At 40.8% G+C, this 12,635-nt stretch overlaps 1 protein-coding gene and 2 pseudogenes across 1 annotated transcript; 2 read left to right on the top strand and 1 right to left on the bottom strand.

Annotated features, from left to right (window-relative positions):
* Window positions 1-470: 470 nt before the first annotated feature.
* On the top strand, window positions 471-1,412 carry LOC129554170 (olfactory receptor 5B3-like). The gene has a single exon (XM_055422786.2). It carries the CDS (start codon window positions 474-476, stop codon window positions 1,410-1,412), a length of 939 nt encoding a protein of 312 aa, XP_055278761.2. The 5' UTR covers window positions 471-473.
* A 3,944-nt stretch (window positions 1,413-5,356) lies between these two features.
* Window positions 5,357-6,288, bottom strand: LOC129553740 (olfactory receptor 5B2-like; annotated as a pseudogene).
* Window positions 6,289-9,810: 3,522 nt separating this feature from the next.
* LOC129553739 (olfactory receptor 5B2-like) lies at window positions 9,811-10,760 on the top strand (annotated as a pseudogene).
* Window positions 10,761-12,635: the final 1,875 nt, after the last annotated feature.

Below are 12,635 nucleotides of genomic sequence, written 5' to 3'. Positions count from 1 at the left end.
TAAAGAGACATCAAACTCGAGAAAAGCTTTATCTGAGAACAGAATTTGACTTGCCAATGAATATTTGTGAAAACACAAATTACTCATCCTCTTGTGTCTACAGCGAGTCGTGGCATATAAACAGCAAAGAAGTGTATGAATTTAATAGGCTAGGAAAAAGCTGAATGTCATGGTTATTGATTCCAAAATGATCGTGTTTTGACACATTTAAAATAATTAAAAACCGGAGAGACGGTTCACTCCGATCCCTCATTCAGTACTTTGGAATTCTAGATGAATAACACACTGAATTTCGCTCTTAAGTGCATGCTTTAGATGTGGAGAATCCTGAAGCACGTATCATTTCTGTAATGAAAAAGTGTTCATGAGATATAAGCATTTCAGCTTCACCGTTACTGCAATCTTAACTAAATTTGACACTCTATTCCTTTGTTTCTCTTTGCTTTAGGACATCTGATTCTTAAATAACCCGGATGGAGAACACGACAGAAGTGACACAGTTCATTCTCCTAGGACTGACCGGCGCCGAAAATCTGCAAGTTCCCCTCTTTATAATATTTGTTCTCATTTACTTGATCAACGTGGTTGGAAACATGGGCATAATCCTGTTGGTGCTCTTGGACTCTCATCTCCACACGCCCATGTACTTTTTCCTGAGTAACCTGTCTCTGGTGGACTTGGGTTACTCTACAGCTGTCATTCCCACAGTCCTGGCTGGATTCCTTAAAGGCGACGGGGTCATCTCCTATAATGTGTGTGCTGCTCAGATGTTCTTCTTTGCAGCCTTTGCCACTATGGAAAATTTCCTCTTGGCAGCAATGGCCTATGACCGCTATGCAGCAGTGTGCTCGCCCCTCCGTTACACCACAACGATGACGACAAGCATGTGTGCTGGTCTGTCCACAGGTTCCTGTGTCTGTGGCCTCCTGAATGCCTCCATCCACGTTGGAATCACCTTCAGTCTCTCTTTCTGTAGGTCCAATGTGGTCCACCACTTTTTCTGCGATGTTCCACCAGTCATGGCTCTCTCTTGCTCAGATAGGTATGTTGGTGAGATGGTTCTTGTTTATGTATCCAGTTTCAACGTCTTCTTTGCTCTCCTGGTTATCTTAGTATCCTACATATTCATATTTATCACCATTCTGAAGATGTACTCCTCTGCAGGATACCAGAAGGCTTCATCCACCTGTGCCTCCCACCTCACGGCAGTCTCCATCTTCTATGGTACGGTTATCACAATGTACTTGCAGCCCAGCTCCAGTCATTCCATGGACACTGACAAAATTGCGTCCGTGTTCTATACCATGATCATCCCCATGCTGAACCCTTTGGTCTATAGTCTGAGGAACAAGGAGGTCAAGAGTGCTTTCAAGAAGATGATTGCGAAGGCAAGACTGTCTCGAAGACTGTGATTTTAGCATTTTAGAATACATAATGATCCAGTCACATGCAGAAATTAAGTCCTGAATAATACCCTTATTTTTTTCTAAAGTATATTGTCTAGAATAAGGAAACGTTGTGTTCAGAAATCTAACAACTAAATGAGGATGGCCAAAGAGAAGCATAAAACATTTTGGTTCTGCTTGTCAAAAAGCTTGTTAAGGATATTTACATGTTCAGCATGCATTTACCTACCACATGCACTTCAGCATGCAGGTAAAGCAGGAAAACAAGCAAGCCCATGAACTGAAGTGCATGCCTGTGCCCTGCAGACACACACACATGTAGGAGAAAATTAGCAAGGGATAGATGAACAGTGTTTGCTTTTATTGAAAATAATGTGAATATTGACCTAGTGCATTAAAATATAAATTTATATCTAATATTACTTACTTTAGCTGAATAGCTGTTCTAAAAGTCCTAGCCTGAGAAAAAAATAATCAACTTTTGATGAAACTATGTGCTTATTTTGTTGGCATAGTTTACTGACAGATGTGTAAACATACCATCTTAAGTGAATTAATAATTGTCTTGATCGGGTCATTTTATTAAGCTGCATTTTCACATCACAGTTTTCAAAAGGATACAATAGCCACAGTACAAGAAAAATGAAGGAAAAATAATATAATAATTTTTAAGTTTTTTCATCCATGACTACCAACATTCACATTTTTTAAAAAATGCATTGAGAAAGCAATTACATTGTATATTTTTCTGTTTGCAGTTGCTTTAAAATAAGTTAATGCCGCTTGTTAATTCGCTTTAAATGGTTTATAGCATTATATAAGTTTCATATCATTCTTGTTACTGTTTAGTCACTAGGTCATGTCCAACTCTTGCAACCCCGTGGACTACATGGCCCACCAGGCTCCTCTGTCCATGGGATTTCCCAGGCAAGAATACTAGATTTGGTTGCCATTTCCTTCTCCAGGAGCTCTTCCTGACCCAGGGATCGCACCCATATCTCCTGCATTGGCAGATGGATTCTTTACCACTGGAACCACCAGGGAAATCTCAAGTTTCATGTGTGCAATGTTATATCTTCACTTCTGTATACAGTTCAGTGCATTCATCACTAAAAGTTTAGTTTCTGCTCATCACCACACAGTTTACTCCCTTTAACCATTTCACCCTGCCCCCAGCCCTCTTCACCTCCAAAAGCACTATTCTATTGTCTCTATTTGTGTATTTGTTTTTATTTGGTTTATTTTGTTCAGCCATAAAGAGAATTAAAATTTGCCATTTACTATATCATGGATGGACCTAGAGGGTATTATGCTAAGTAAAATAAGTCAGAGAAAGAAAGACAAATACTGCATATTTTCAATTACAAGTGGAATAAAACAATAAAACAAATCAATGAATGTAACAAAATTGAAACAGACTCACAGATGCAGAGACCAAACTATTGTTTACTAGTGTGGAGAGGCCAGCGAAAAGGGGCAAGATAGAGGAAGGAGATTCAGAAGTATAAACTGGGATATAGTTTTGGAAAGTTGTACTTTTCTAAGAATTTGTCCATTTCTTCCAAGTTGTCCATTTTATTAACAATAACCCTGTATGCGAGACAGCAAAAGAGACACAGGTGTATAGAACAGTCTTTGGGACTCTGTGGGAGAGGGCGAGGGTGGGATGATTTGGGAGAATGGCATTGAAACGTGTATATTATCATATGTGAAATGAATCGCCAGTCCAGGTTCGATGCATGATACAGGATGCTCGGGGCTGGTGCACTGGGATGACCCAGAGGGATGGGATGGGGAGGGAGGTGGGAGGGGGGTTCAGGAAGGGGAACACATGTACACCTGGAGCAGATTCATGTCAATGTATGGCAAAACCAATACACTAATGTAAAGTAATTAGCCTCCAATTAAAATAAATAAATTTTAAAAAAGAAGTATAAACTGGGATATAATATAGAGCACATGGAATAGAGCCAATATTTCATAACTTTAAATTGAATATAATCTGGAAGCCTATTGAATCACTGCTGTATACCAAAAACTAATATAGTATTGCAGATCAACTGTACTTCAATGCAAAATAATGAAATGAATAAAATAAAGAGTATTAATAGCCAAGCCATTCCTTGGACCCAAGACAACCCTTGAATCTACATTGAGTGGTTCCTAAGACTATGATCTGCATTGTTCAGCCTCTCAGTCATGTCCGACTGCAGCATGCCAGGTCTCCCTGTCCTTCACCAACTCCCAGAGCTTGCTCAAACTCATGTCCATTGATTCGGTGATGCCATCCAACCATCTCATCCTCTGTTGTCCCCTTCTCCCCCTGCCCATAATCTGTCCCAGCATCAGGGTCTTTTCCAGTGAGTCAATTCTTCATATCAGGTGGCCAATGTATTGGAGCTTCATCATCAGTCCTTCCAATGAATATCCAGGGTTGATTGGCTATAAGTATATTTAGATCGAATTTAATTTAACAAAATTTTCAGCTTCACCTTGTCAAGGGTTCACACTGAAGTAAAAGATATGCACATAGAGCATGTCTAGAAGAACTGATCAACGGGGGCGTGTCCATCAACCGAGGTGACTCTGAAAGGAAGGCGTGGCGTTGTGCATGGAGGACAGACTCTGGGGGGAGGCACACACCAGTCTTCCGTTGTCTCCCTAAGGCCTTGTGAAAGTGAGAGCGAAGTTGCGCGGTCCTGCCCAACTCTTTGTGACCCCACGGACTATAACCTACCAGGCTCCTCCGCCCATGGGATTCTCCAGGCAAGAATAGTGGACTGGGTTGTCATGCCCTCGCCAGAGAATCTTCCTGATCCAGGGATCAAACCCACGTCCCTTATATCTCCTGCATTGGCAGTCAGGTTCTTTAGAACTAGAGCCACATGGAAAGCTCTCATTTTACTAGACATATGTCCAAATCCACTAGAGAAAGAAATGGCAACCCACTCCAGTATTCTTGCCTGGAGAATCGTATGGACAGAGGAGAACTGGCGGGTTATAGTCCATGGGGTAGCAAAGAGTCGGACACGACTGAGGGACTAAACAGCAAACAGCATGTCCTAACCCATGGCATGTAGAACACAAAGAGAGAACCAAGTATAGAGTTTGGATAATTATTTTATCTTTTTAAAAAGTATAATGGCAACATGTTGATTTAACAAAAATGACTCAGTCAAGACAGAAATACTGATTCATTTAAGATATGATATTTATGTATCTCTCAACAAAATGTGCCAAAAGAGTAAATACTTTTATTTAAAAGACTATAATTTTTCCCTTCCATTCAGAATATTAAGTTTCAAAAAAGAATTGCTATTAGACACAATTTTATACTGAATATGTCATCTAACAATTTAAATTATTTTTATTAAAAACTAGCCATGCTCCATTTACCTCTGACAAATTTCCCATTCCAGTGTGTAGCTGCCCATAATAATGACAAATCAAATACATCAGTACATAATTAGTACATTACCACACAATGAATCAAATATCAGAAGTTTTGACAAACAGGTCCCAAATTTTCTAATGCTTTTCCTTAGCTATATTCATTCAGGTATTGAATTTCTGAATATGTTTTCTTTCTACAAGAAGTCAGACGTTTGAAAAGATAAGGATATCATCTCAGGAATTTAAATGCAATGTGGAGCTTAAAAAAATAACTCATTTCATGGGGAAAATCTAAGAGGAATTAATAAAGGTTACTGTATTTCCTGGGAAGCCCCCAGGTGGCGCTAGTGATAAAGAATCCACCTGCCAATGCAAGAAGCAGAGATGTGAGTTCAATCTCTGGGTCAGGAAGACCCCGTCTTAGGAAACGGCAACCCACTCCAGTATTCTTGCCTGGAAAATTCTGTGGACAGAGGCGCCTGGTGGGCTGAGTCCGTGGGGCCTCGAAGAGTTGGACATGACTGAGCGACTGAGCACACACTGGACATCCTGCAGTGTCAGAATTCTGTGGAAAATGTTGCCTTCTCAATGACTTTCTTGAACGCACCCTTGGCCTCCATGTTCCTCAGACTATACCCCACAGAGCTCAGCCTGGGGATGAGCGCGGGCAGAACACGGATACCACGCTGTCTGGGTCTGCTGAGTGCCTGGGGCTGGGCTGTAAGTCCATGAAGATGACGGTCCCGTAGAAGATGGGGACAGCGTGGGGTGGGAAGCGCAGGTGGACAATGCCTTTTGGTGCCCCTGAGCTGAGTGCATCTTCAAGATGTTTACAGATATTAATAGATAGGAAATCAATACAATCAGAAGAGCAAAAGAGACATTAAAGCTCATGATGAAAACAAGAACCACTTCACTAATGTGTTTATCAGACCTAGAGAGAGCCAGGACAGCGGGAACGTCCCAAAGTGATGGGCTACGTTGGACTTGCATAAAGAAGGACCAAATATGTTCCCAAAATGGGCAGAGGCATTCAGAAAACTACCAACATAGGGTCCCATGGTCAGATGTGCGCACACATGTGTTGGCATGGCGGTGGTGTTATGCAAGGACTTGCGTACTGCTGTGTAGCAGTCATAAGCCACTGAGGCCAAAAGGCAAGTTTCCGCACTTGCAAAGGCTACACAAAAGAACATTTGAGCAGCACGTGCATTGTAGGAGGTGATTTTATCTCCAATGAGTAATCCAGCCATTGCTATGGGAGTGACAGCTGTGGAGTAGCCAGAGTTCGCCAGAGACAGGTCACTGAAGAAAAAGTGCATAGGACTGTGCAGACGAGAGCCCAAGAGAAGCGATGTGATCATTCCCAGGTTTCCAATCACATTGACGAGGTAAATGATAGCAAACATGATAAACAGGAGCATCTACAGTTCCGGGGCACTGTTAGTCAAGGGAGGATGACCTGTGTCACTTCTACCGTGGCCTCCATCAATGCTATTTGGGAATTATGAGAGGTTCTGTCGTAGTGAGAAATAAAGGGGGAAAGTGACAAACGAAAAGCAATTGCAACGAAATTTGGATGCATTATCATTAACAATTTCTGCTTCAAAATTATCCTGATCTAGCATTAGGAACTTTACATGTAAGTGTGTGTATGGGTATCTGTGTGCTTCTGTGTGTGTGTGTGTATACAACGTGTGGTACTATTATTTTTATTTTGCCATTAAAGGAGTTAGAGAGATTATATGATATTCTACAATTCTATTGCTAATCTAAAATATTCAAGACTGAAGCCTAATTTTCATTTAATGAAAATCCAGGGGCTTTTAGTCACCCCACTGTCAACACATATAAAGGCACCAATAGATAGAAGGATAGTGAAAGGGTGAATTGCCGTTAGATCTTGCTGATTTATTTATTTCCTTTTGCTCTCTGTGTAGTTTAAAGAATAGTCATTTCACACTTATCCTTTTTTTTACCTTTAATGAGAGACCAACTGTTAGTGAACAAGAAAAAAAAATTGCTGCCTGCTCAATCAGAGCACCATCTGTCTTATTTTTTATTCATCTTTTTTAGGGAAGCAACAGGAGGGTTTATAAGTACCACTAAACTTCTCACCAATGGAAATTTTGATATTAAGACTCCAATCTCAAATCACTATTTTGGAAAAAAAAGGTTCAAAACATCATTTCCATGCTCAAAAAACTCATAGTATGTATAGGCTTCCCATTGTTTTTGCATGAATTACACTTTTCACTAACAGTGTTTATGGAATAATTATCTCACTCCTTGAAGAGAAGGGACAGTCAATCCTGAATAGTGAGTGTGAAATCAGAAATTCAGCCATGAAGTAATGCCTAACTAGTGATAAAGAAGCTGAACTGTACATAGTGGTCAGAAGACTCCAAGTACCTTAAGACAGCGAAAGATCAAGGATGAAACACTAACAGGGACCCAGGACCCGGGTTCAAGTCCCAAATCCACCATTAATTCTTGCTGTGCTATTGGAGGCGTCACCTTCTCCTAGTTTGTAAAATAAACATTGTGACATTACTCCTCCCATGTAGCTTACAGAATTGTGTCTGTAAATAGCAAATAAGGGAAGGTCTGCTGAAAAACTCAGTAGAGACGGTTACCATTTTAAAGTTATTCAACGTAACTTTTATCTTGAGGTGATTACCTTGGCAATAATGTAGGCTCATAGCAATTCCTCAGGTAGGAGGGAGACCTGTGGGCAAGGACAATGATTAGCTTTCGGGTGAGTGTACGATGATCAAGGAGCTTGGCATGCAGTCAGGCCCCTCTAAATTGATGCTGCTTGGAGTGTTGTTGGTATTTCAGGGGCTGGCGCAAGGGAACCAGGAGTGAATTACAGAGACATGGAGCTCTCCGGGAGTGCCCCCATGGGACCATCTACAGCTCCTCAGCCCACCTTCCCAGGGAAGAAGCAACTGAACACCCTGTGGGGACCTTATTGCATATGAGTGTGTATGCATATTTTGGTATTACTTGCCATTCTTTTTTTCCTTTAAATGCATAATTGCAAAACTGCAAAATCCACAAATTTGTGTGTATTATTCTAATAATTTAAATATGTATAGTTATCTAACCATTTATAGAACATTTCTACCATGTAAATGAAACCCACGGTTCTTTGTGGTCCACTCCTTCTCCTAGCCACTGCCCCTGGAAACTACTTAATTGTTTTCTGTATATAATTTTTTAGCAGTACTCCATTTTTTGGACATTACGGATTGTTTGTTACTTGGTTGAGGAGCATTATGTTGGTTTAGTGTTTGGTGATTATGAATAAAGCTGATCTAAACATTTACCCTAAAGAGTTTTTCTGCAAATAGAGGTTTTTATTTCATTTAAGTAAATATCTGTGAGAAAGATAGCTTGGCCATAAAGTAAATATATGCTTAATTGAAAAAGAATGTCAAACTGTTTTCTGAATTTGTTCTACTAGCTGGTTCTCACCTGCAATGCATTCCACTTGTTTCATAGCTTTCCCAAGGCTTGATGTTTTATTGTGTTTTAAAATTTAATTCTTGTCTCATATCTTTTCTTGCTCGTTCACAAAGATGTCTCAAAAAAATCTCAGAAAATCCTCTTTAAAAACCGCATTTGCCTTACCACCACAGCTCTGTCCTAGGAAATTTTTTTCAACAAAGGAGTTAGATCCATGATTTCGTCTGTCCTTTTACCTCTGATCTCACACTCCACCGAAAGACATCACACTTTTTTTAGTGCAGCAAATCTAGTGGTCACACATTTGTTCTATGCAGGGAGATGGCGTCACCCAAAATTTAAGTAATTTATTTAACTCCTGCAAACTCTAGTTTCTCATCTGTAAAGAGGGAGATAATAGCACATAATCGTCAGAGGATTGTTAGGAAGATCATCAGATGACATCTATACCAGTTCAGTTCAGTTCAGTTGCTCAGTCGTGTCCGACTCTTTGCGACCCCATGAATCACAGCACCCCAGGCCTCCCTGTCCATCACCAACTCCCGGAGTTCACTCAAACTCATGTCCATCGAGTCGGTGATGCCATCCAGCCATCTCGTTCTCTGTTGTCCCCTTCTCCTCCTGCCCCTAATCACTCCCAGCATCAGAGTCTTTTCCAGTGAGTCAGCTCTTCACATCAGGTGGCCAAAGTATTGGAGTTTCAGCTTCAGCATCAGTCCTTCCAATGAACACCCAGGACTGGTCTCCTCTGGAATGGACCGGTTGGGTCTCCTTCAGCATGTATCTTACTGCATCTATACACATACTGCATCTATACACATCTGACTCTACTGTGTCATCCCAAGCATAAAACTTGGTAGACTGGATACCATAATCAAATGCAAATTGAATGAAATTAAAACCAATTCAAATTCATTAATGTCGTTTACTTTGGAAACCATTCTGATGACTCTAAAGCATTGCTCTGTCTCTTGAATAAATTACTCAATCTCTCTGTTGCCATGTTACTTACATATAAATAGTCATAACAACTATCAGTTTAATAAGAATAATGAGAGTATTAAATAAATACACGTGAGCACTATAAAAGCATAAATTCCTGGCTGCTAACTCACTTCAGTCGTGTCCGACTCTTTGCGACCCCATGGACTGTAGCCCGCCAGGCTCCCCGTCCATGGAACTCTCCAGGCAAGAATACTGGAGTGGGTTGCCATGCTCTTCTCCAGGGGATCTTCTGCCCCCAGAGATCCAAGTGGCATCTCTTACCTCTTCTGCATTGGCAGGCAGGTTCTTTACCACTAGCTCTACCTCTTGGGAGACTCAAAAATTTGATTTAGAGATCAATGCATTCCAGGCATATAACCTTCCAAGTTCATCATCCCTTCCTGTAACTCAGATTATTCATACAGAAAATTTACATGTTGGAAAGGTGTCCGTGAAGAACTTTCTCTGTGAATTCTATTATAGTTTCTGTGCAGCTCTTCTTTCCAGATCAGTCTTTCCCTTATTTTCATCACGAGAGCATCTTGTGATTCTTAAATCCAGGAAGAACAGCACAGAGGTGGCTGATTTCATCCTGCTCGGACTCACGGATGACGCACAGCTGCAGGCTCCTCTCTTTGTAACCTTCAGCTTCACTTACCTCCTCACTCTGACTGGGAACCTGGGGATGATCATGTTGATCCTGCTGGACTCCAGTCTCCGCAGTCCTATGTGTTTTTTCCTCTGTAACCTGTCTGGTGGACTTTTGCCACGCCTCCACTGTCACTCCAGAAGCGATGGCTGGGCTCCTGAAAGCAGACAAAGTCATCTCCCGCCATGCATGTGCTGCTCAGATGTTCTTTTTTATAGTCTTTGCCACTGTGGAAAATTATCTCTTGGCCTCAATGGCCTATGACCGCTACGCAGCAGTGTGCAAACCCCCACATTACGCCACCTCCATGACGACAAATAGGTGTGCCTGTCTTGTCATAGGCGCTTATGCTTGTGGTGTTCTGAATGCTTCTGTCAACACTGGAGGCACGTTCAGCCTCTCTTTCTGTGGGTCCAATGTGGTCCATCACTTTTTCTGTGATGTTCCAGCAGTCATGACTCTCTCTGGCTCTGAGAAACGCATCAGTGAAATGATTCTTGTTCTTATCTCTAGCTTCAATGGCTTGTTTGCGCTGTTAGTAATCTTGATTTCCTACCTGTTCATATTTATGACACTTCTGAAGGTGCAGTCACAAGAGGGCTCCCAGAAGGCTTTGTCTACCTGCGCTTCTCACCTCACTACTGTTTCCATATTTTATGGGACTGTTATTGTCATGTATGTACAGCCCAGCTCCAGCCACTCCATGGACACAGACAAAATCACATCTGTGTTCTATCCGATGCTCATCCCCGTGCTGAACCCTGTGGTCTACAGCCTAAGGAACAAGAGAAGTCAAGAGTGCATTTAACAAAGCTGCTGAGAAGGTGAAAGTTTCTTTAGATTTTCTCTTGATGTAAAATCTACAAAAGCTAGTTTACCCCTCTTGAATCTGCCCCATGCAATGACTCAAATGACAATGGCCATTTGGGACGGTAGGATACAGATTTTGTCTCATCCTTTTTCTCCCTGTAGTTGAGGAATAGTTCCAACCATTTAAAACACAGACAAAATATAATAATAGCTTTTTAATGAAGTATGTGCTTTTGTTGGCATATTTTATCTAGAGCTAAATAATTATAGCAGCTTAATAAACCAATGCTTCAGTCATTACCGAGTGATTTGGAAAGAAAAAGCACATTCGTGTGAAATTTACCAAAGGTAAATAGCCTTATTAGAATAAAAGGATGCACACGATTCACTCGTTTTCACCTTAATCTTATGGGCACTAACTCGTCACATTTTGTTTTTAAAATTTCACTGAAAATAATAATAATGCTACCCGTTTTTTGGCAATAAATGTTTTGAAATTGTTAATGCCACTCTGTCATTTATATTCTAGTCAGCTATTTCATATCTTATCAATATTCAATTAATTCACTCTACTTCATTCACACTGATTTCCACCAAATCTGGACCACTCCAAACTCACGCTTGTCTCAACTTTGCACTGATGCTTCCACTGCATGGAGTATACTTCCACTCATTTCAGATTCCTAATTAAATTTTACCCACTCAGGAGATCATAGAGGCTTGCCATGAGCTACTTTATGAAATAGTCACTTCCCTCCCACAGACTTTTCTTTCTAAGCCTGCTCTCTCATCTCCATAGTCATTATCAACATGCAGCTCTTATATTTATTTACTCACCTGTTCATCTCCTTTTCTTCAACTTGAATGGAAAATCTCTTTGAACAGTAGCTTAACCTGGTTATTGCACTGGAAACAAAGCTTTGAAACTTGATTTTTAAATTATTTTACTGAGCATGATGACAACTCCATAAATTCCAAATTATATAAAAAAAACAAGCTGCAAGAACTTTAAGGGGAGAATTCACCAATATCCACTTGACAACGACCCCAATTTCTTGCACCCACTAACATCTAATAACCCCTGTTCTTTTGAAATTCTTCAAACTACTTGCTCACTTGCTGCCAACCAAATGTATCTGAAGGCCTCTCTCACTCTAAAAACTGTATCTTAATAAAACGCTTGTATTCATACACTGACTCAGCATTTATTCGTTTTACTCCATGAGTTGTGTGGCACGGCCAAAATTCCCCATGGATTTATTTCTGACAGTTCTGGAGGCCGAATGTCAAAGGTCAGTTTCATTGGGGTGAATTATGGTGTGTCTGCAGAGGCTCCGGGGAAGAATCTGTCCTTGCACGCTGCATCCCCAGGTACTCGCAAGCATGCCTTGACGTGTAGCTGTGTCTATGCCATCCCTGCCTTTGTAGTCACATTAGGTGACTTCCCTTTACTATCTAACTTCATCCGCTTCCATCTCTTAGTTGATATGAAATGTATGTAACATTAAATTTAACTACTTTGAAGTGTACAGATTAGTGGCATTTAGGACATTCACACTGTTGTACAACCATCCCATCTGTCTGATTCCAAAATATTTTTTGCTCACAGAGAAGACTTTGTACCCACTTGGCAGTAACTCCTCCTTCCTTTGAGTCCCTCAGACTTTAAACAATAATTGGCTTTCAGCTGATTTACTTTTTATAGCTATATCATATCAATGAAATCATATAGTATATGACTGCTGCTGCTGCTAAGTCACTTCAGTCGTGTCCGACTCTGTGCGACCCCATAGACGTAAGCCCACCAGGCTCCCCTGCCCCTGGGATTCTCCAGGCAAGAACAATGGAGTGGGTTGCCATTTCCTTCTCTAGTATATGACTATTATGGATCAAATGATTGTACTCTTTTTTGAGATTTTTTT

Source organism: Moschus berezovskii, chromosome 14, assembly GCF_049115385.1.
Source record: "Moschus berezovskii isolate FMDL1 chromosome 14, NW_MosBer_1.0, whole genome shotgun sequence".
NCBI lineage: Eukaryota > Metazoa > Chordata > Mammalia > Artiodactyla > Moschidae > Moschus > Moschus berezovskii.
The sequence above is the reverse complement of the archived record's forward strand: the minus strand, read 5'-3'. Positions and strand labels throughout refer to the sequence as shown.

Coding starts and splice junctions, on each gene's coding strand:
- LOC129554170 (XM_055422786.2), top strand. CDS start 474: ATGGAGAACACGACAGAAGTGACACAGTTCATTCTCCTAGGACTGACC.